Below are 24,202 nucleotides of genomic sequence, written 5' to 3'. Positions count from 1 at the left end.
ACGATTACAATACTTTCTCTATACTACGTATATACGAGAAAGTAATAAGCGGTCAACCTAAGGTGTAGGAATTTGAAATGAATGTAAAGTTAAGCAACGAATTATCTCCCATTTTGGAAATCTAAATTACAAAATTTCATTCAAGGGAAATAACTTTAACAACAATAGCTAAATTAATCAAATGTGACTAAGACATGATTGAAAAACACAATAAAAGGCTCTAAATTTCATTACGTAATAATTATAACAAATCTTTTATATTTTAGCTTGTAACAGTGTCAAACAATATATTTTAATGATTGACTACTTAAATAAACGTGATGTTTGAAAATTGAAACATGGTAGCTTTATAATAACATACTTTTATTAAATTTTGATGACATTTATAAATCATTAGTCCTGACAGCAGGTGTGTACGCAATTTTTGTATCCCCTTATTAAAGAGACGCCCTTTCAAAATAACAATTGCGCAATTAATTACGATATACCTGTAATTATTGATTAAATATATAAAAAAATTGAACAAAGTTTACTGTTAGTGATAAATTCCAGCCTATTTACCATTGTATATTAATTCCTTAAGAGTGGTGATATAGATTCCTAAAAAAAACTAAAGATTTTTCAGCTAGAGAGCCTACCTTTCTTTGTAGAGTATTCCGTCCAGAATTGAAATCATCTAACTTACTGATAAACTCGACTACTCGATATACTCTACTACATTCACAACAGATATCGAACTTCAATACCTAAACATAACTAGACTCGATGCTCCAGAGCTACGCCACCAACTCGCTTAACTTCAAGCTCTACAAACGATACTCCCAATCAACAACGATTTCACGGGACCTACTACTACACTTTAACAGTCAATATAATTCGATACCTTAATACCGCAATGCTCGATACTCCCAGACTCCAGAACAACGATACCCCATCCCCTACATTCTCATTTCTCTACTACTAATCAGATTCCACTAGACCTAAAACTACACAACAGCCAAATAAAAAACACGACACTAACACTTCGATGCTTTATACCTACGAAACCATATCAGCAACAGCCTTCCGCCGTTGCTCCCAAATCTAAACGATTCATTAAAACTTACCTAACAAGTACATTACTTTGAACACCCCGTCATTACAAAACTCTATACACCAGAACAGATTTCTAATTCAAAGTCAGAGAAAACGAGACTTACAAGCCCTATTAAAAACCAAAATTGAACGTGTTTTGGAACGCCCCGTCATGCGCTGGAGCGATCACTAAATCAACATTAAAATTAGATAACCGTTTGAAATATTCGAAATTTAAATTACGGACTTATTTAATCCTTTTCTACATCAATTATAAGCCAATTATGTTAACGGGGAGGTAAATATAGTCCACAAAAAAGGCATGACATCATTAAAGGATGACCATCTTAAAATATTTGGTTGTTCAATAAACATTCAATATTCGGTCTTGTTTCATTGTTTTTCGAATTTTAAAAAAAAAAGTGGTATTATATAGCCTGTATATTATGACCCCCTCTCCATTTTATCCTGGTGCCTTGTATGTATGTATGAAAATATGTATGGCTTCATTTGCCTTTGGAGAAAATAGAATCGTGTCCAGAGAAGTAAAAGCCTATCCTGTGAGTTTACCTGTGAGTCTAATGAAGAGATCATGTTTTGTCCATGTGTCATGATACCTATCTCGACCTTGCCAAAGGAATATTAGGCAATACATCTGGTACCAACGCGCTTGCAGAAACTATCTACAGGAGACCAAAACTGATACCTTTTTTTGCAGTGGCGTAGCTAGGATTTTTGGGCCCTTACGCAAAAATAATTAGAAGGCTACTTAGGCTGCAAAGGAGTTAAACATGGTCAGCGAAATAAAACTTACTAAAGTGGATATTTTATATTCGTCATCGAGGAATAAGGGCCCCTATGTTTCTAGGGCCCTTATGCCTTGCTTATGCTTGCTATGCAGTAACTACGCCGCTTGCTCTATCGCCTACGGGGCCCCGATCCTGATTTTTTTCCTCGAGCTTTACTCCTATAGCCATTTTACCGCATGGCAGCAAGGATTTATAATCAGTGGCCCCTTTCCTAGAAGCAGGAGCCTATGACAGTGCAAATAAGACGTAGGAAGTTGCGCTGGGTGGGACACATGCTGCGAAAAGCTCACCCAAAATGTGACACGCCCGGCGCCTGAGTGGAACACCCAGGGAAAGCGGAAGAGAGGGCGTCCAAGACAGACCTGGAGGCGGAATCTTCTCGAAGAATTGAAGCCAACAGGGATGTCTTGGGAGATTGCGAAATTAATAGCCGGGGATAGGAAGAAATGGAAGGAAATGGTGGAGGCCCTATGCTCCATAAGGAGCAAAGAGGACTAAGCCAAGTCCTTTCCTAGATGAACTACCTTCAGTAGCGTAGCGAGGGGGGGGGGGGGCGGGGGGGGGGGGGGGGACATATGTCCCCGGGCGCCGAGCTTAGGGGGCGCCAAAATGGGTTGGAAAAATAAATTGAAAGGTTGAGGGGGGTGCAAATTGAAAGTTTGAGGGGGGGGGGGTGCAAATCGAGAGTTTGAGGGGGGGGTGCAAATCAAAATATCGAGGGGGGGTGCAAATCGAAAAGTTTGTCCCCGGGCGCCGGGAAGGGTCGCTACGCCTCTGACTACCTTACCAAGTTGATGAGCCCTATCTGCTTAAAGATGCATTAAGACCATGCTGATTATAGTTATAGTTGATTCAGCCCTAGATGGATCTTCTCGTTACATTATCATATAGATGTTTACACTGTTAACTGTTAGGTCTTGACACAGCGACGTGTGCTGTGCCCCTGGATCTACACGCTAAGTTATTGTATTAGGACTGGCTATTGTTGAATTGGTGGCCCCTATGTATAAGCGTGAATTCTCGAAAACGTAAGAACCATAACTGTGCAAGGGAAATCACTCTATTCATGACAAGGAAAACTAGTCGGGCAATCATTGCTGAGATTAAACACCATAAATATTATTCTAAAGACCAAATTTATTATCATAATATTTATTGATGCTTTCAGAGCTGTTTGATTTTTTTCAATACAAATTAACAGTTTAGAATTCTAACCCGAAAGTCTCGAGTTCAGATCTCGGGCCCAAGTCTTAGCACATCCGAAAGTTCACCCAGCTTTGATGGGTACCTGACTCGCGTTAGGGAAAGTAAAGGCGGCTGGGCATACTGCTGACCACTCTATCCCCCTGTATACCAGGCTCATTAAAACAGATTATCTTTACTTCTTCTGCCCCATAAGTCATGGGCACGAGCGAGAAAAGATTATGCTTCACAGTTTAAAAACACATTAGCGTTATTCGTCCCTCCTATACCCACCCCAACTTTAAGTACTGATCAGTTGTTATTGTGTGTATATATATATATATATATATATATATATATATATATATATATATATATATATATATATATATATATATATATATATATATATATATATATATATATATAGCCTGTGTGTCTATATATATAATTTATATAACAAAAATGTAAAGTTTAAGTAATCATCTTCCACTCCTCCTCCTCCCCCCCCCCTCCCCCCCCCCTCTCCACAGAGAGGAATATCTGTAAGAAATCCTGGTCGTTATTCTCCATAACAGTTATTATATGAGACAGCTGTATGTTTACCAAACAAAGTGGCTATAACTTTCAAAATCCAATGAGAAAAGAAAATTGCTTAGGATTAATCATTAAGAACAACGTAAAAACCTATTCAAGTAGTCAAATACTCTGTTCAAAGGGGGATAACCGTTAAAACTTCATGAACAATCTGCTGTCCATTAGTATTTTTTTTAAAACGATTCTTGTGGGGGTTTTTTAACACGCATCACGTAAAATACCAATTAGTTTTAATAGCTCAAAATTATAGGCAGAAATTTTAGATCGATATAATGTTTAGCAGATGTTGCAGACTTCTATTAGGTCTATATTCTATGGAAGAAAAAAATAAGTGTGTCTGTGTGTAGAATTTTGAAAATATCAAGAAAAACTAAACAGCATTTTCATTCAAAATTTATTAGTTCTAGATCTAGTAATAAATTTTGAAATATAAATATGTTTATTTCACGCGTATACTAATATTAATTTGTAAAAACTCAATGGAAACTAGGGGAGTTATTCGTCAGACTTTGAGAACGTGGTGGTGATAAATCACGTCCCTTTGTTTTTGCAAATGGACTTTTTTTTCTTTTTTTTTTTTTCCTTTTTTTTTTTTTTGTCTGCTCCTTGCCATGCGATAAGGCTATGAATTTGGAACGCATTTTCGTGTTTTTGAGACATTGTTCGTGACAAACACATCCGAAACTGCAAGAATCATTGACACCGTACATCCTTGCGGCGAGATGTTGACCAGTTATCCCCCTTTAGAACTTCCAGGAGAGTAAGAAAATATGACATCCGTTTGTCTCGGTCCGTCTGATTTTAAGTGCTCACCAAGATGGAAAAGAAAAAAAAGGAGTGGGGATTTTAAAAGATGTTTTTTTTTTTACTTTTTTAACTGCTGTAATCAGAATAAAGGAAAAAGAAATGGGTTGAAATAATAATGTGTCCTTTATTTGGGTGGTCAATAAACTAGCCTACGGCGTAGGCCAACTAATTTTTCCAAATAGGCTAACACGTTTAATGTTTTCTTGAGATTGAATAGTAATGTAAAATGAGTCTTACGCCACATGTATACTAGACACGTCTTGAACATGCAAGGGGAGTCTACTCACTTAATTTTATTCTAAACATGTATGGTATTAAAGAGTATACAGAATACATTTTGCAAGTGTGAACGCGGTTACTTATTTTTATGTACATATTTCATATGTTCTATGGAAAAAAATATTTTAATTTTCTATGAAAAAAATTTTATTACTGTTTTATCCGCAAATTGGCTACGTTTAATTTTAGACCTATTAAATTAAGCTCATCTATGTTAAGCCTGATTTGGCCCGATTGATCTGTACATCATGCTTTTATCATGAAAATGTATCCCTTCCAGGGATCTATTATACGAAAACTAATAAGAATCATCAGTGTAACAGCTGACGTGAAAACATCACATTATATATATATATATATATATATATATATATATATATATATATATATATATATATATATATATATATATATATATGTAACTAGTAGAGTTACCAGAGACATAAGAACGTAGTACAGCGCTGTCAACTTTGACATGACCAAGGCCAAACGGGGCTGACGTAACAGGATGCAGGTGGTCTAATAAGCGGACTGTACGACAGAGCTGCGCAGTTAATAGTTCTGATGCAACAATTGGTAATTATTACGTATACGAGGGGATGATGGGAAGGCGACTGGTAGAGAGAGGCAGTATCAAGTTGATTACTGAACGGAGAGTATCAAGTTGGTTATTGAACGGTGTAGACGTGTGTGTTATGTGAGGATAGGAATTATGGACACGTGCATTCTGTTATGTGAGGACTAGTGAGGACAGTGGGGGTCAGTTGGTTCATTTTATTCTTGTGGAACATTGATGCATTGTTATGTGGAGCATTTCTATTGATTCATGTAATAAATAGATCAATGTAAACCTGCATTTCCGAGTATCTATATTGTGGTCGATGTTGTGTGCTGGTCAAAGGTAGCACGAGTAAATACACTCGGTAACATTTGGCTCTGTCAGCAGTGAAATCGGTAACATTTGGCACTACAAGCAAATAGACTCGGTAACATTTGGCGTTGTCGAGCAGAAGAATTCAACTAGACCTGCCGCTTTAGGCACCCATTATCAACCTAGTTAATAACTGTGTTTCGTGTGTGTGAATTCGGACATTCAGGAACAGGGAAAACTATTCTTACATACACGGTAGGAAAGGTCTTTTTTTTTTTTTACTCAAAGAATTAAAATTAGAATGTCTACTCTGGACGAGAAGCAGACCCATATTGTGGTCCTGCCCAGAGAGTCCCACATCAACAAATTTTACGGGGACGGTGATCCAACCTTAACCAACAGGTTCAGTGAAGAGGTCAGGGCTGCCTGGGCCTCGAGATACATGGCACCAGAGGAAAGATTAAGATTGTTGATGGGCAGTATAGGAGAGACGGTTAGGGCAGAGGTCAAATGCCACGATAAAACCATCCAAACAGATCCAGATAAGGTGCTAGATCTAATTATGGAGACCTTTGGGGAGAGACGGTCGGGATCGCAACTGCTATCGGGTTTCGTAGGCTTAAAGCAGAGAAAGGCGGAGAGTGTGATGGAATATTCACACCGAATGAACAGGGCCTTTGATGCGGTAAAAGGAAAAACACCCGACATTGATGTGCGCCTACTGAGGGACCATTTCATCGAGGGGCTAGCAACCCCCATCTTAAGGAGAGATTTAAAGGAAGAGGTCTACAAAGACCCACAGTTGACCTTCCTTCAGGTCAGGAACTCAGCGATCCGCAGGTCCGAGGATGAGGACCAATCGAACTGTTCGGTAGACAAAGTCTCTGTGCCGGAACAGAAACAATCCCCACCCACAGGGACCGGCACGATGGAAACCATGATGGCTCAACTGTTGGCCCACCTGGATAAGGTTGACCAACGATTGGAGAGGTTAGAAAGCAGGTCAACAGCAGAGAATCAGGGCAAAAACGGGACAAAACATAGACAGGTTAGACAGCCGCGACCTGCCAAGCCATCACTCCAGTGGACAGCTGACGGCAGACCAATCTGCCTGTCCTGCTCACAACCCGGACATATGGCACGGTACTGTCCGGTGAAACGATCGCACTCTGTAAGGCAAGTCAAGGCTACAGAGCGGCGAGGTTATGGCCCAAGAAACAAAATGATGGGAGTCTGTCCCGAAATGATGATTACGATCGGGGACATCGCGGTGAAGGCAATTGTGGATACAGGCTCCCAGGTGACGACAATTACGGAAAAATTTTACACCAAATGGATGAAAGGAAAAGACCATGGTTTAAGGTCTGACACAAGCATGCGCCTAACGGCAGCTAATGGACTAACCATTCCATACTGTGGTTATTTTCTGGCGGATGTAGTGGTGGCAAGACATAAGTTGAAGCAGGTTGGGGTGTTCGTTACGAAACACAACCTAGAGACAAATGTGTCAAATATACCTTGCCTGTTGGGAATGAATATTCTTGGCCAGTTGCCAGAATTTCTTACAAATATTGTCGGATCGACCACACCAGGTCGGGGATCCAAGTTGGCCAGGTTTGCCAAGACCAGAGGAAGGACATCAGTCCCGGCAAACACGGTCAAGGCAATCACATTACAAATTGGTGATAGAAGCGTGAATGGTGATGTGATGATAGAACCATGTGGCGCCGCACTGAGGGCAGGCGTCGTGTTACTGCGGACATACACATCAGCGGAAAATGGACTGGTTCTAGGGTTAGTGGCAAATGTATTGGATGAGGAAATTTTTATACCGCCTAACACTCTGGTAGGAGTACCACAGAACGTCGAGGTACAAAAGTTGGCACGGTGCATCGAATTGATCAATACCAGCAGTAATGAAGTAACAATTAGGTCGGTCAATGTGACGGCCGAGGTGAAGAAAGAGGATGGCCGATCATATACATTCCCGGAAACTGAGGACCCAAAATTAAATGAATTACTGAATAAGTACAGGGATATATTTGCCTCGTACGAGGGTGATTTGGGGTACACGGAAGTAATAAAACACCAGATACCCTTACTACAAGACAAGCCTGTGGCGCAACCTTATCGAAGATTACCACCAAGCCACTACTCGGCGGTGAAAGCACACCTGAACGATTTACTAAAAAAGGGAATTATTACAACCAGCACAAGCCCGTATGCGGCACCGATAGTGGTTGTAAAAAAGAAGTCAGGGGAGATAAGACTGTGTTGTGATTACCGGAAATTGAACAATATCACAAGAAGGGATGCATTCCCCTTGCCTCGTATTGATGAATGTCTTGATGCGTTGGGGGGAGCAAGATTTTTTTCTACCTTGGATTTGGCTAGTGGCTACCACCAAGTGGCCATGCACCCCAACGATCAACATAAGACTGCATTTATTTCTCCACTGGGACTGTACGAGTGGACCCGTATGCCGTTTGGTCTAACTAATGCGCCTGCTACATTCCAGCGAGTAATGCAAAGTGCTATGAGTGACTTTCTATTTCAAATAATGTTGGTGTACTTGGATGATATACTAGTTTACTCAAAAACGTGGGAGGACCATCTAGAAAGATTAGAACAAGTGTTTCTCCGTCTTAGGGAGATAGGAGTAAAGCTGAACCCAGACAAATGCTGCTTCGGTCTGAAATCGGTACGTTTTTTGGGTTATGTGATTTCGTCGGATGGCATCGCCACTGACCCAGATAAAATTGCAGCTGTTAAAGAATGGAAACAGCCAACAACCACAGTAGAGGTCAGATCATTCTTGGGCTTTGCTTCCTATTATAGAAAATTTGTACCTGGTTTTGCAAAAATTGCCGCACCGTTGCATGACTTGGTAAACAAAATGACAAAGAAACACAGTAAGGAGAAAAAGAAAGGCAAAACACAACTGATAGGTGAATTATGGACTGAGGAATGCCTGAACTCGTTTAAGCTACTGAAAAAGGCTTTGACAGAGGCGCCGATATTAGGATACGCAGACTTTGACAAACCATTTCGGCTAGAAATTGACGCCAGCTCTAAAGGTCTGGGAGCTGTGCTATCACAACAACAAGAGCAAGGTTTCAGGGTTATGGCGTATGCCAGTCGAGCTCTGAAGGAATCAGAGAAGAACATGACAAATTACAGCGCCATGAAACTAGAACTTTTGACATTAAAATGGGCTGTGACTGAAAAATTCAGGGACTATTTATTAGGTGCTAAATGTGTGGTATACACTGACAATAACCCCCTGAGTCACCTACAGACAGCAAAGTTGGGATCCATCGAACAGCGATGGGCAGCAGAATTGGCACTCTTTGATCTGGAGATAAAATATCGCCCAGGGCGGTCCAATGGCAATGCGGACGCCTTATCAAGGAATCCTTACGAGAGACCGGGCGATGAGGAAGAAACGCTGACAGGAATATGTGAGGTCAGAGCGTCAACAGATATCCCTCACGGGGTGCAATTGATGCAAAACGGGCAGACCGGGGTGGAGCACACATCCACAGAGCCCCGACATATGGACATCAGTGATTTTAATTGCCTTAATCACAAAGAGATAAGAGATGCCCAGAGAACGGATAGTGGCTTACAGCCGCTGTTGAAATACGTCCAGGAACAAAAATTCCCAAGAAGAAGGGAAAGAGAACAATTTGGTCGAGAAACAAAGAAACTACTGAGTCAGTGGGACCTTCTCAGTATAAAGGATGGTGTTCTCATGCGGAGAATTCATGACCAAATAGATGGGACAATACACCAGGTGGTGGTGCCTGGACAGTTACGAGAAGAAGTGCTAAAGTTGGCACATGACAGGGCGGGACACCAGGGTCAGGACAGGACGCACAAAATATTACGACGGAGGTGCTACTGGCCCAATATGGAGATGGAGGTCAAACACCATTGTGAGGCTTGTGTGAGGTGTCAGCATGCGAAAATGCCAGTTGTCAAAATGAGACAACCATCAGGACACTTACTGGCGACAAAACCACTAGAGATTGTGGCTATGGACTTTACGTCGTTGGAGCAATCATCGGATGGGACGGAACATGTGTTGGTGATGACTGACGTATTCACCAAATGGACTGTCGCGGTGCCCACACGAGATCAGACGGCTAAAACAGTGGCAAAGGTCTTAATAGAACACTGGTTCACCAAATATGGCATACCAATACAATTACACTCTGACCAAGGAAGGGCCTTCGAGTCAGAAGTAATTAACCAACTGTGCAGCCACTACGGGATCAACAAATCTAGAACAACCACATTTAATCCTAAAGGAAACGGACAGTGCGAGCGGTTCAACCGCAGCATGCATGATTTGCTGCGTACTCTAGAACCTGAACAGAAAAAACGTTGGCCTGATTTTCTCCCAGAGTTGGTATATCTATACAACTGCACCCCCCATGCCACAACCGGCTTTTCGCCACACATGTTATTGTTCGGACGGGAGGCTCGACTCCCTCTTGACTTGTTCCTAGGAAAAAATGAAAGTATGACTGGCTCATACACCGCACTGGAATATGTGAATGAACATATGAGACGAATAAGAGAAATGTACAGGGTAGTACAAGGAAGACTAGAACATGAAGCACGGCGAAGAGAACCGCGGGTACAGACAAAAGACCCGCCACTCCAACTGAACGACAAAGTATTACTGCGTAGCCACCCATTAGGCAGAAACAAAATCCACGACCTCTGGGGACAGGAGATATGGCAAGTCGTGGAGATGCCTAAAGTAGCAGGTGGCCCCTTTAAGATAAGACCCACCAATCACATCAAACCGGATCGGTGGGCGAATATTGCTCAATTAAAGAAATATTGGCATAGTCAAGAAGAGCATTTACATACAAAGAAACCTAAGACAATTAGGGAACCGGAAACTACAACGGAAATTCTCATACCCATCCCGGAACCATGTCACCATCAACAGCACAACAGCGATACACATGTGGAGGATAACGGCAACAAAGAGGATCCCGTTCCTCCCAGAAGCAGAGAGACAGTAGACCATCAGATAAGTGGTCCGCGGAGAAGTTTGAGAAACAGAAAGAATACGAAATTTTTCGTCAGCAACCATCAATTCTTTTATGGTCGCGCTGGGGTGAGAACAGACTGTTCAAAAGCTATCAAAGTGAACTGGTGAAGACACCAAACGAAAAAAGGTGGATGTGAATTCTAGAACTGCTTTGTGTCTCAGGAATATGATGTAGACACATTTGATATGTGAAATAGGGATAACTGTCAATCTTTTACGAATGTGACGACTTTGACAGTGAGTGGAACAATAATTTTTTTTTTTTACGGCGGTGCGTTTGACATTGAAGGAGTGCACCTGCCAAGCGTTGTTTGTGGTTGAAAACACACAAAAAAAGGCGGGGGTGGATGTAACTAGTAGAGTTACCAGAGACATAAGAACGTAGTACAGCGCTGTCAACTTTGACATGACCAAGGCCAAACGGGGCTGACGTAACAGGATGCAGGTGGTCTAATAAGCGGACTGTACGACAGAGCTGCGCAGTTAATAGTTCTGATGCAACAAATGGTAATTATTACGTATACGAGGGGATGATGGGAAGGCGACTGGTAGAGAGAGGCAGTATCAAGTTGGTTACTGAACGGAGAGTATCAAGTTGGTTATTGAACGGTGTAGACGTGTGTGTTATGTGAGGATAGGAATTATGGACACGTGCATTCTGTTATGTGAGGACTAGTGAGGACAGTGGGTTCATTTTATTCTTGTGGAACATTGATGCATTGTTATGTGGAGCATTTCTATTGATTCATGTAATAAAGAGATCAATGTAAACCTGCATTTCCGAGTATCTATATTGTGGTCGATGTTGTGTGCTGGTCAAAGGTAGCACGAGTAAATACACTCGGTAACATTTGGCTCTGTCAGCAGTGAAATCGGTAACATTTGGCACTACAAGCAAATAGACTCGGTAACATATATATATATATATATATATATATATATATATATATATATATATATATATATATATGTTACGGTCAAAGCCCGAAGTCGGCCAATGCTAGGATTGGCCGGCCAATCCGCGCATTGGCCAATATCGCCTCCAATAGGTCAGTCAAAGTCCGAAACTTTGCTTGATTTCGGCCTTTGGCCGGCCAATCCGCAGACTGGCCATGGTGGACCGGCCAAAGTCTTAATTAGAAGATCATCTGGTTAAGGAAGACCGGCCAAAGTCCGAACTAGAAGATCATGAGCAGATTTTGTTTTTTTATGCCGTAAGGATCATGAAATTAAGTCTTTATTGATTATTAATTGAAGTAAATGACAGAAACATTCACATTTTTTATTGTACTATAGTCTCAATCTATCAATATCATCATTTGTTAAACAAGTTTTAACTTTTATGGCATTTAGAATGATATAGCAGCTTATTATTTTTACACTTGCAGCGATTTGTTGTGCACTTAGTTGTGCAATTGCAGCGAGTGTAGCCTTGGCCCCCAGGCAATGATTGTGAAGATGCGATGGTTCGTAGTGAATTTTCCTCAGTGTCAACTTACGACAATAAGAGCAGTTTTTGGTGAAGAATTGAAAACTCACTTCTAGCATACAGTTGTTTTAGAACACCATGTTCCGTTCCTAATTTGTAGAAACCGCCCTCGACGCTCACGACAACTGCAATCACGCTTCGGGGATCACCGTGACCTCTGTCAACATCTGAAAACGGATGCGTACATTGTCACCCAATTCACCATCTTTAAATTTTGTATTTGATGTTTTAAGCATCTTAGCACCTTGAATTTGCAAGCCAGTATGAGCTGCTGATCTGTGTTCCATGATGGCTTGTTTTTTCTAACACAATCTGCAGGTAATGTTCCCTCCGTACCCTTCGTCTGCTTCATTGGGTATTCCACAAATAGCATGGACATCGTTGCCACAGGATCCAAAAGAATGAGCTGCACTACAATGTTTTTCACAAACTATACAGAATCTGTTGGCCACATTATTGTCACGCAACTGGTCTGGACGTTCCGCCAAGGCAGCATATGTGTTAGCTGAGGATGTCGTTGCATTTATGGCAACCTCCATTTCTTGTTCAATGTTCTCAAGATCTTCCTCAGTAACTATTTTATCGAGAGCCCATATATGGAAACTAACATGGATTTACATTTTTTTCTTTTGACAGCCATCTGCTATGTCTGTCTCATGGACTGACTGCCCTTTTGATCCATGTCGACTTGCATATAGAATGCTATACAAACAAGAGCTAAACAATACGTTACTCTCAATGAAAGCGCACTCAGAATAATGAAAATGCGATCACAACTTAGTCTAGATAGAACATTGGCCAGGACATCCCGGCCAGTGCGCGTATTGGCCGGCCAATGTACAAAATACGCTGTCAAGTTTAAGCGCTTCGGACTTTGGCCAGTACGTCCCGGCCAGTGCGCGCATTGGCCGGCCAATGTACGAAATACGATCTTAGTGCTAAGTTCTTCGGGCTTTGGCCAAGAGAGCCGGCCAATGCGCGGATTGGCCGGCCAATCCGGGGTTTGGCCGCACTTCGGGCTTTGACCGTAACATATATATATATATATATATATATATATATATATATATATATATATATATATCCTAATTGCTGATTAGTCCTCTGAGGTTAACGGTAAAGCTAGGACATTTGCAGCGGAGGGGGGGGGGGAGGGGTAACGTACATATATTCTACACAACTTACGTTATATAATTTTCTGATTTCGTTCGAGAGGGGCGGTAAACGTGCTTTTTTTGGGGGGGGGGGGGCGTCTTCTCCCCCAGGAGATACAAGAAAGAAACGCTACACGGACAAAGACCAAATCGTCTAGTTGCTCTAGGTCTAAGGGGCTGTCCATAAATGACGTCACACTCGTAGGGGGGAGGGGGTCCGTCATTGAGGGGGAAGGGGTACAGATGGTGTGACGTCACAATTTTGCTATATAAAAAGGCAATGTTCGAAAACGAATTTTAGCCGTTATTTCGCGTTTTAGAAAACTGTTTTAATAAATTGCAATAGGAATTAATTAAAATACCCTATGTTGACGGAGTTCAGACAAGATTTTGGGAAAATATCGTATTTTAAGAAAAAATTCAACTGCAATTTGGGGGGGGGGGGGGTGTAGGTTGAGGTGTGAGTTCATATTAGGGGGGGGGGGGGGGCTGGCTTTTTGTTTGTGACGGGAGGGGAGGTGGCAGGGGAGGTAAATTTCGTCAAAAAAAGAATTACGTCATTTATGGATGTAACAGCATGAATAAATCATCAGGCCAAGGCGTGTGTATCATTTTGTATATTGTTACCTGACCTGGGGTAGGGGTAGTTAACGTTATTATGGTTTATAACACAGCCTTTAATTTTCTGTCATTCTAAATTATTATGTTGAAAAAAATTCTGCTATTTTGAATGATGACATTTCTGACGTAGTTATACATTTGTTATCATTTAACCTAACGATGATAAATTGGATAGAATATGTGTTGTATGTATTTATTTAATAGACTTTTAGGCCTGTTTCAAGTTCACTTGATTCTGGCAGCTTCTATTAAAAGAGCAGCGCCCTCTGTGATGTTCAAGGGAGCGCATTTATCAACTTCCGTGAAAATCGATTAGAAGACGTCTTTTGCTGTACTTGATTGAAAATTTTTAAATAACATAAAGCACGCTCTGCGTGCTATTGACTGGTTTGCTAAAATGGAAGTTAGCACCGAAATAAGTCAAAAGATTCGTTCTGCCATTAAGGCGAAATTAATGGAGCTAGGAGCTTATGTCGACGATGAATTACCTGATTACATAATGGTCATGGTTGCAAACAAGAAGTCTCGTGCACAGATGAGCCATGATTTGGGACTTTTTCTGGGAGGTAACACCGAAACTTTTACTGGATGGTTGCACGGTCTTCTCAGTAAATTACAAACAATAACTGTTGATTCGGGTGATAAAAAGAAAGATAAAGTCAAAGCATCCAAGGAGAAGAAGAAAGACAGAAAAGAAGGCAAGGAAAAAAAATCAAAGAAAAGAAGCAGCTCGGAATCCAAAAAAAGGTCCTCAAGTGTTGGTGACAAAAGTGACTCCAATTCCAAACAAAGTAGTGAAATTATTTCAAAAGAATCAAATACTGAGTCGACCACTCGAGATAATGAACATACAGCAACCAAACCAGTTGAATCTGTTCAAAAGACTAGTGACATAGTTATTGAAATTACAGAACAAGAAGAGATTCCATTAAATCTAGATTTAGTAGAGTCAGATTTAAGTGATAAAAACAAAACAGAAAGCACCAAAATCAAAAATGTTCATGAAGATGTTGAGGATGTAAGACAGCTTTTAGTTACTGTAACTCAAGCAGATGAGCTTGCTGAAGAATTAGAAACAACTGAACAAGAAGTAGAGCAGTCAAGGCAGAAAGCTGAATCATTTACAAAACTTTCTTCAACTCAGGCAGCTACTCAGGAAAATGAAACTAAAAAGAAAGAAACTGTTACTGCCCATCTAGTTAACCGTGAGAGTTTGAGTAGAAGCCCTAGCCCAGAGAAAAACAACTTGTCTACTATTTCTAGGAAACGAAAGATACCAACATCAGTTGTTGCTAGTGTTCGCAGAGGAGATGAGGAAGAATATGACCCATACAACCCTGCTGTTGGCAGTGTAGCAAGTGTTGTTAAAGTGACTACTCGAAAATCCAGTGTGCCTGCCTCTCTACAGGCCAACAGGTAGCTTAAAATTATTTTTATTTGAGTTTGAGCCTTTAAAGTTTAAACTTGCATAGGCTTGTTAAACAAATTGTTCAGTGTGTGGATTAAAATGTTACGCATGTTACAAATAGGCCAAAAATATTCTGGCCCGCTCATGGGTTAGGCCTAACTACAAAATAAGTTTAATTGAAATTTCCATTTTGATCTGCATCACTGTTGTCAATTTGTCACAAATTTGTGCTTTTTAGGTTTACCCCAACCCAAAGGCAACTTGAACTTGTTATTAGGCCTAAATATTAGTATTTCTCGCTAACCCGGAGGCGTGGCCGGTTGCTAACAACAATATGGCGTACGGACCAGATGCATGACTTCCGACGATTTTTCGTCTTAGTTCCAGAGACCTTCTTAGAATTACTTTTAAAAATGTTTATCACGAGTAAAATGGCGGGTTTTCACGTTATAAAAACATGCTATAGGTGGCAAGGCTAAATATGCTAGGAAAGCATTTTAAAATTTGCTTTGGAGAATGAAGGCTAAATTTAAAAGTTGGTCTCATTAAAATTAATAGAACTTCTAAAATATCAGCCCGGAGGTCACAAAAATGAATTGGAGGTTGTAGAACTATTAGGTTTATCATTATATGAAGAAATAAATCAAATATTGCATGCGCTTTTTAAAATAAGACACGACTTTTGAATGACAACCAAATTTATTTTTTTAAACCACGTGACCGCTATTTGATGATCACTAGTGGGGAACTCTGGGTACATGGCCACTTAAAAAGTGTAACCTTTTTGTGGTTTTCTTTACGTTCAAGCTTAAGAAGAGTTGTCATGGAGAGGTGTGTTGGCCATGGCAGTGAGTGTCAATAAATATTAAATTAAGTAATTTAGTTTAAAACGAACTAAAAACTTCTAAATTAGTGCCTAATGGATTAATTATGGATGTCTAGCATTCAGTAGTTATACTTAATTAATTTGAAATTTGGGTAAATTCTAGATTTAGTAAGAAAATCTACTAAATATCTTACTTGGGTCTGTGACTAAAAACTTGCACTTGAGGTGTAGGCTAATTTAAGTAGCTTTGGTGATCATTCTATGTAGTATGTATCATGCTTCTGATTAATTAGTAATAAATAATAAATGAAGTTTAAAAATAATCTTTGAACAAAGTTTTACTTTATTAACTATAGAATCTGCATTTTAATACTACAGTATTGACTAGTGATATCTTTATCTCTATTACCTATTGGCTCCACAAAAACTAGTGTTGGGGAAAACATGAAGAAATGCAAGCTAGCATAAAATCTTATGGTTTGTACTCTAATTTTCCACTCAGGGCTGGTGGGTAACTGACTTGAGTCTGGGATAGTTTAGGTGGCTAGCATAGTGGTAACTACTTCATTTGGCAGGTCGAAAATTAAATAAAACTGTAATCGAATTTTTAAACATCATCATCAAATGTTATAGGCCTAATGTTTTAAATGTTAACATTTCTTCAAATATATTATGTTATGATTTTTTCACTAAATAGTACGGCTATCTGTGTTGTGCATGTCCCCAGCTTTATTTGTTTTTGTTCATAATTCTACCATTCAGGGGATTGAAAATATTACTACAGTCCTAATAATAGCCTATTTATATTTTATTTTTATTATCAGTGTCTGTAGTCAGGTTAAAAAATGTTACACATTAATGCATTAAAATCATTGGTGCAGTTTTCAAGATATTTTATTTAATTAAAAGTATTCACGATAAATACTATAAAGATGCCCTTAAAATATTATTAAAATGTTGTGCAGTGTTATTAAAATAATGTTAAATAGGTAGTTTTATGGTTTTTACATGACGTTTTAAAGATTGAACATGAGAATATTTGATTTGTCTAGTATTTTTGGTAACTAGGGCCTAAACAAAATAAAATTTGAAAAACTGAAAACAATTTAGCTTTTCATGGAAAATGATGTAAAACAAATGGCCTTGTATGAGTTTAGAACATTTTTTTAGTAAAAAGTTATGTTTACACTAAATTACAGACAAATATTCCACCACCTTTGAAATAGCCATTCAATCAAAGATCATCTTACTTAAGTGGAACTTAAAATTAAAATGTTGTTGGTGTAAATAGAATTATAAGCTTAAACACAATGATTTGTGTATCTTATCAAACTTGGCGCAAGCATACAATAAAACTTTTATTAAAACACAGGAGTCACGTTGTTTTCAAACCATTTGTTTTAGATGTATATTTGTTTTTGAAAAAAGTAAATGATTTAAGAATTTTTTAATATAGATTTAAGTTTATATATTAGTTAATTAGTTTCATTTGTTACAATATACAGCACATTATCTATTTCACTATCATATCATTCATTGATTACTTGAGTAGAGATTTTACTTAAAAATTTAATTTAAGAATTGATAAATTATTTTGTTCTAACCACAAAGTAAATTTATATGAGCTTGTAGATGTACCACAGGTTTTGACAGACATCAATAGTGTTAATTGCTTTCTTATTTGGGACACGTTGATAGTAATTAATATACCCTGAAATTTATAAAGAAGTAGCCTATTTAATGAGCTTTGGTAATGTATCATTACTAAAAAATAATTTGCACTGCATTTTGTTTTTGTATGTTCAATAAATTTGCTTTAGCAGGCTGTTTTTCTTAGTCTTGGATAAACTAATGAAAAACACATTTTAATCTGTTGTCTGATACCTCTTAAAGAAAGAGAATAACCAGCGGCCGTACTTTGTCACTTTTAGTTTAGTATTTGAATAGCACTATCAGTGGACTTTAATAATTTTTTTTAGTTCACAAGGTGTCTTAGGTTAAGAGTCAGATACAGTTAACTTTCAGGGATCTCTTGGGGGGGGGGGGGGGGACATTCACCACTACACCCTGAGAAAGTAGTCTTTAAGGAACACTGGTCACATAATAAGTAGTGATTCCTTTTTATTTGCCCACTAAGCGCCTTGGGTGTGAAACTGGTTGGTCATACGATCATAGAAAATAGATTGTTAATTTATTTAAAGTGGTTTCAAACTGCCTCTTCTTAAACTGTATGATACCATGTTATTTTATTTAAGCTAGATTTTCTTTTTTTAAAGTATTCTTAAATGTGAAATTTTAATATCTTATGTATCTCTAAGTTCCTCAAAATATTCTAACTAGTTGTTTTTGTAAGCTTCAGACTCAATTTAATGTTCATTTTTTATTTGCCCCATCTTGTAATGCAAAATAATTTGTTATAAGGTGTTTTTCTGGTTATAACCAGCAAACATTTCTATTATGATCAGGTGTATAATGTTAACAATTATTTTTAAATGTTCCGCTTGCATCCTAGAAGCTTTCTCATTGTAATAATTTCACATTTTTACTATTTCTATAGCCTAAACACGATACTTTTTTGCATTTGTATATTAACTATGCTTAATTAACTACTAACATTTTATATTTCATAAAAACTTTTTCAGTTTGTTAATTAATCTTCATAAACTTTCAAAATTAAATTTTGTATACAACTTAATCTGTATGGGTAAAGGTATGGTTAGATTAATTTTTATCTAACCTTAATAAAAGTATGGTATAAATATTTTAACTAATACGATATACTATTACATTTATTCCTCAATTGAATATGTGGAAATTGCAGATTGGATTAAAGGTATGTACGCACACCCTGTAGACAGACTGAAAGATCTTTTCTTTCAACCTCATCACTTCCTCTTAAGAGAATGTGATGAGGTTGGCAATTTATCTGATTTATACTTCTATGTCAGATGCTGGAAGTGGAAGGAATGCAAGACTTCAATATTTTATAAAATGATAGTGTATTAGAAGAGCATGGTAGCTACACACCACCACTAATAATTTGTATTGTATTCTAGAGAGAATGCAGATTGTCATCATTTGAGAAATGTGTACTTATCATCAGCTACTGTATACCTTCAGTGAATCTTGAATCTTCAGGGTTTGTTTTTGTTTATCCTCCAGAGAAACAAATGGCAAATCCAACCAAGGCAGTGAAGATTCAACTACAGCTGCACTCGTAGAAGACTCAGAAGAACCGCCTGCAAAGATTGCTAAATATACAGATACTCCCTTCCTAGACAATATAAAACAAGCTTTAGAAGAAGTTATAAAGAAAAGTCAAGAGAGTTTGGATGATATTTCTCATTTTTCTAAGATGGTTGAATCTTCCCTAAGAAAATTAAACCCTCTTCATTTATCATTAGCAAAGATGAAAATTCAGAAAGTTTTGTTTGACTTAGAGACACTATCAAAAGAGAATTTTACTCAGGTCAAACCATTGCTAAAGTTACCGACAAAATCATCAGCCACAAGAGCAGATAACATCCAGCCCTCCAAGAGCAAATCCCAAACCTTGGTTACCTCAGACAAATCAAGCCCACAAGCCTCCCCTCAGCTCAATATGCTGAGCGACACTCCATCAAGACATGCCATTCTACTTTGTAATAACGTCACACACAATGTCAAAGACCTCACTCAAGAAAATGAAAACATTCTTACTACTACTACTACTAGTAACAAAGTAGATAATGACACGGAAATGAAAGAGGACCATACAGAACGAATCATCTTTCACCCAAAGTTAAAAAATAAAATACCTTCTAGTAGTAGTAGTAAAAAGTCCTCACAGTCTATAAGAACTAATAGCAAACTTAACTCAAGGTCTGATAATTCAATCGGAAAGATCAATGAAAGACGAATTTCAGAACATTTTAAACTTGAGGATCAAAAAGCACAGTCTCCTGTATCCACAAGTAAGGTGGATACTTGTAGCTCACCAACCTCAGCCCATTCTTGCCCTCCCAGCAGTACCTCTGAATCTCTAGCCATGAGACGGTGCATAGTCTCAACCTCTAACTCAACTCTTTCACCATCAGATTCTAAACATGAGAGGCCTACACCTGGTCCACTCAGGTTTAAGAAAACAAGCACAAGTAAACCACTCCCATCAATTGTGGTGAATTCAATACATAGCAAAAAGAGACCTGAGTCAGAGTCAACATCTGTTCTAAAACAGATAGGAGATAAGTGCAAGTCTTTGAGAGGAACAAATCCATCCGATGAAGAAGGTGCTGATTCCCCTCACACTATAAGCTCAGAGGTTCTAAAAGTAATGGCAAAGAACCTCAAAGTTACTGTGATAAATAAAAGAGCTAATTTACAAGAAGATTCCAGCTCTGAAGACTCTAGTACAGATGATGAGGATGAAGATGACGAGGAAGATGATAGCTCAAATGATGAAGAAAGTGAAACTAAAAATTCAGAGAAAGAAGAAACGGGTGGGGGTTGTGTGGATGGCAAATAGACTTTTAAATGTATTATTGATGGTCCATGTCTAATGGTAAGGTTTAATTAACTCTGGAGAAGTGTAATATTTGTTGTGAACTAAATACACCTGATCATGAAATGTTTTTAAAAACCAGTACATAGAAGTTATTTTAGTTTTGCTTTCAAAACTACTAGGTTAACAATTTAATTTTTGCTTTTGCTATTAACATAAAGATAAAACAGCTTGATGAACTGTCAAAGTGGTTTTAGCTATTTCATTTTGATATACTATAAAATAAATTCTAGATTCACTATGCCTTATTTTTCACTGAGATTTGTGCAAAAAAACAAACATATTTATTTTGCTTTTACTTACAAAAACTGAATTCAGTAAAAAAAAATTAGCAGATTTTATCTGTTTGAAGATACATATAATGGTATGGTTTTATCTATTGGAATCCTTATCTACTTGAAACATATATCTGTGTTTATATTTTAGGAAGCTTTTATTCTTTTTAAATCAAATTTCTCCATTCCTTATAACTAAAAATATTTTTTTTAATTTCAGAGCTTTACTTATGAAAGCAATGTCCGATGCAGAAAAATCCATCGCTGTCAAACGAAAGATTGGTGTGACACGGCCCATGAGCCGTGCTGATTCACCTGCAGAAGTCTACTCACCTAAACGAAAGAGAGAACAGTCCCATGCTGAGTCTAGCCCTCCGCCGTATATACCCTCAAGAAAAGAGGAGTCTAGCAGGCATCGCACTGGCCAGCATGCTGATCATCGTACTGTATCCCGCAGTGAATCAGGACATTTGCTTAGCAGAGAAGATCGCAAAGAGCTCATTTCAAGGTCTCGGCGGGAGGAACTCCTAAGAACAATAGGCATTGACCGTGACTCCTCACACAAAGTGGAATCACTGACATCCCCAGAAAGGAAAAAAGAAGCAGCTGAGAAAGTTGCCAAGTATGAAAGACATGCCAAAGATGACGTGGAGGCAGAGAGAAAATTTCAAATCACCTCCAATGTTGTGAAAGGGTCATCAGCAGGAGATCACAGAAAGGAACGCAGCCCTTCCCCTCCCGTCAGAAAGTCTGTAGTGCCAAGTCAGGGTACTGGTACAGAGAACAAAAACCCTATCTCTGAAAGGTTGGGTAAAATAGTTGTTGAGCGAAGAAGATCAGCAGATTACACAGATGCTAGAGAAGAAATATCTAGATCCATCCATGGCAGTCTACATCGCGATGCCAGGGAGGATATAAAGATGAGATCCATTCAAAGCAGTGTCAGGCATGATGCTCGTGAAGACATCAAAGCTAGATCAAAGGCTAGGCAGGATCTTAGGGAGTCCAAATCTAGAGATGTAAAACATAGTGGGGCTAGAGTTTTGTCCCAGTTGGGTAGAGATGCTGTACAGAAACAGTGTCAAGCTGCTGTCATGTCTGTGACTACATCTAAAGCAGTTGATAAATCTAAGCACCGGTCCAGCCCTGATAGCAGAGTTGTTTGCTGTGATACCAAGTCTGTGAGTAGTGATGATGGAAAGGATGTGGAGCTGGGAAGAAGAATTAAAACAGAACATTTGGATGAAGCAGAGAGGATGGGAGAAGAGGAGCCAGAAGATTTGGCACACATGATTGGTGATGACCTGGAGCCTGAGATTTTAGAACCTCAGGATGAGTTTACACTGGATTTAGATGAGGATGATATTACCAATGTGGTGGGTGACATTGTGGATGATGTTGAGGAGAATACAGCGATGGAAAAACCTGAGCAAAAGCTAGGCACCAGGTTTATTGTAACTCTAGATGGCGTGGATGAAAGGCAGTTTGATGTTGCGGATGGCTCATATGATAAATTCAGGAGACCTTTAGTTGGATCTTCCATGCCAGTGCTTAGTGCAGACCAACAAAATGAGAAACTGCTTCTGGGGATTCTTGCAACTCATGGAAGACCCATGGCGCAAGGTGTTCTACAGCAAGGTGTTCTGCCAATCACGAGGTCATCAACCCCACCTCAGGCTGCCAACAAACTTCAGCCCCCTAAAATCCAACCTTTCTCAATAAGCCTAAAAGATTCAGATGACGAGCATGAAGAAAAAGATCACAAGCCAGCACCTAGTAGCTACGAGCAAACAAACGTAGAGATGGAGGCTGAGATATCGCCAATCAAAAGGGCCAAAATGTCAGAAAGATGTAAATTTTGGCCGGCTTGTGCAGCTGGAAGTGCTTGCGAGTACCACCACCCTACAACCCACTGTAAAACTTTTCCTAACTGCAAATTTGGAACCAATTGCTTGTTTATTCACCCAAATTGTCGCTATGATTCCAAATGCAGCCGCCCTGATTGCCCGTTTACCCACACCAGTCGAAGATCGAGCATGGCTAATGCTCCTAGAGTGATTGCTATTCCCCAGCCTCATGTCATATTCTCAGCTGCTCCTCAAATACCTCACTACAGTGCCCAGAGTTTCAATGCTGCCCAGACCACCTGCCGTTTCTATCCAAACTGTCTGAACGTCAACTGCGCATTTTTACACCCCAAGCCCTGCCGATTTGGTGTGGCCTGCAAGAGCTCATCCTGCCCTTTCTACCACCCACCTCTGCCAGAAAAAAGTAAACTCAAGTGGCAGGCACAGATCAGTGAGCCTAAGGAGAGTCTTTCAAAGGTACCTGTTGTGGACTCCAGTACTAATAGTCCTACCATCCCTACCAGTTTGACGGCAGTGTCGTCCACAAGCCAATGAATTAGTTGTTTTTTTTTCAATTTAGATTACTACAAGTGCTGAAGTGAGGCAAATAATTCATTCACTTGATATCAGACTATCATCTGAATTTAATGTTACAATAAATTTCTAATCATCTTAGTATTATATAACTAATGTAGTGTATATATTTGAAGCAGTGTTATTTAGACATTGTAATGATTATTTCATAATTTATTTTAGATCATAATAAATTTGACCATGTTTCATAATTGATCATAAACACAGAATTTTAGGTTAATTCACCAGTGTTAAATTTAATGATTTAAAAAGTTAATATAAAATTAAACCATAATGATAATGGGTTTTTAATGGTTTCATTGCATCTTGGTATAATTATAATTCAGTCTATGCATCATTTTGTTTCTGTGAACAAGGTCCCTGAATTTTAAGTTTTGTTTCCTAACACTGGTCTTTTTATAAAATGTAAAATCTTGAAAAGTTTGTTTACTTAAACCCTCACTCAGACTCTTCTTGGTATCAATTGTTAAATATTTTTCTTTTTACACACTGACTCATCTTAAATTTTATTAAAATTGTTGCAGCAATTATAGTAACAGATTTGTTAATTGAATTATTTGTGTCTACCATACAGTTTTAACCTCCTTTATTTTAAGCACTAATGATCGAAAACAGCATTTATATCAAAATCCAGGGCTTAGTACATATTTTAAGAATTTTTATAATTCTTAATTTTCCTTGTTAAACTAATCTAGGTTTAGAAATTAAAAACAATTACATTGCAAAACAACTACACTCAAACTATACAAATAAAGACA

General features: G+C 38.7%; 1 protein-coding gene across 1 annotated transcript; it reads left to right on the top strand.

Annotated features, from left to right (window-relative positions):
* The first annotated feature begins 14,245 nt into the window (after positions 1–14,245).
* LOC131942215 (zinc finger CCCH domain-containing protein 14) lies at positions 14,246–23,976 on the top strand. The gene is made up of 2 exons (XM_059301954.1): positions 14,246–15,370; positions 21,224–23,976. The coding sequence occupies exons 1-2, from the start codon at positions 14,352–14,354 to the stop codon at positions 23,403–23,405; spliced, it is 3,201 nt and encodes a 1,066-aa protein (XP_059157937.1). The 5' UTR covers positions 14,246–14,351; the 3' UTR covers positions 23,406–23,976.
* The last annotated feature ends 226 nt before the right edge of the window (positions 23,977–24,202 follow it).

This window comes from Physella acuta, unplaced genomic scaffold (assembly GCF_028476545.2).
Source record: "Physella acuta isolate Inbredline_101_S28 unplaced genomic scaffold, ASM2847654v3 ptg000395l, whole genome shotgun sequence".
Classification (NCBI taxonomy): domain Eukaryota; kingdom Metazoa; phylum Mollusca; class Gastropoda; family Physidae; genus Physella; species Physella acuta.
Note: the sequence above shows the minus strand (reverse complement) of the source record. Positions and strands in the feature narration are given on the sequence as shown.

Coding starts and splice junctions, on each gene's coding strand:
- LOC131942215 (XM_059301954.1), top strand. CDS start 14,352: ATGGAAGTTAGCACCGAAATAAGTCAAAAGATTCGTTCTGCCATTAAG. Junction 15,371..21,223: donor GCCTCTCTACAGGCCAACAG/GTAGCTTAAAAT, acceptor TTTTAATTTCAG/AGCTTTACTTATGAAAGCAA.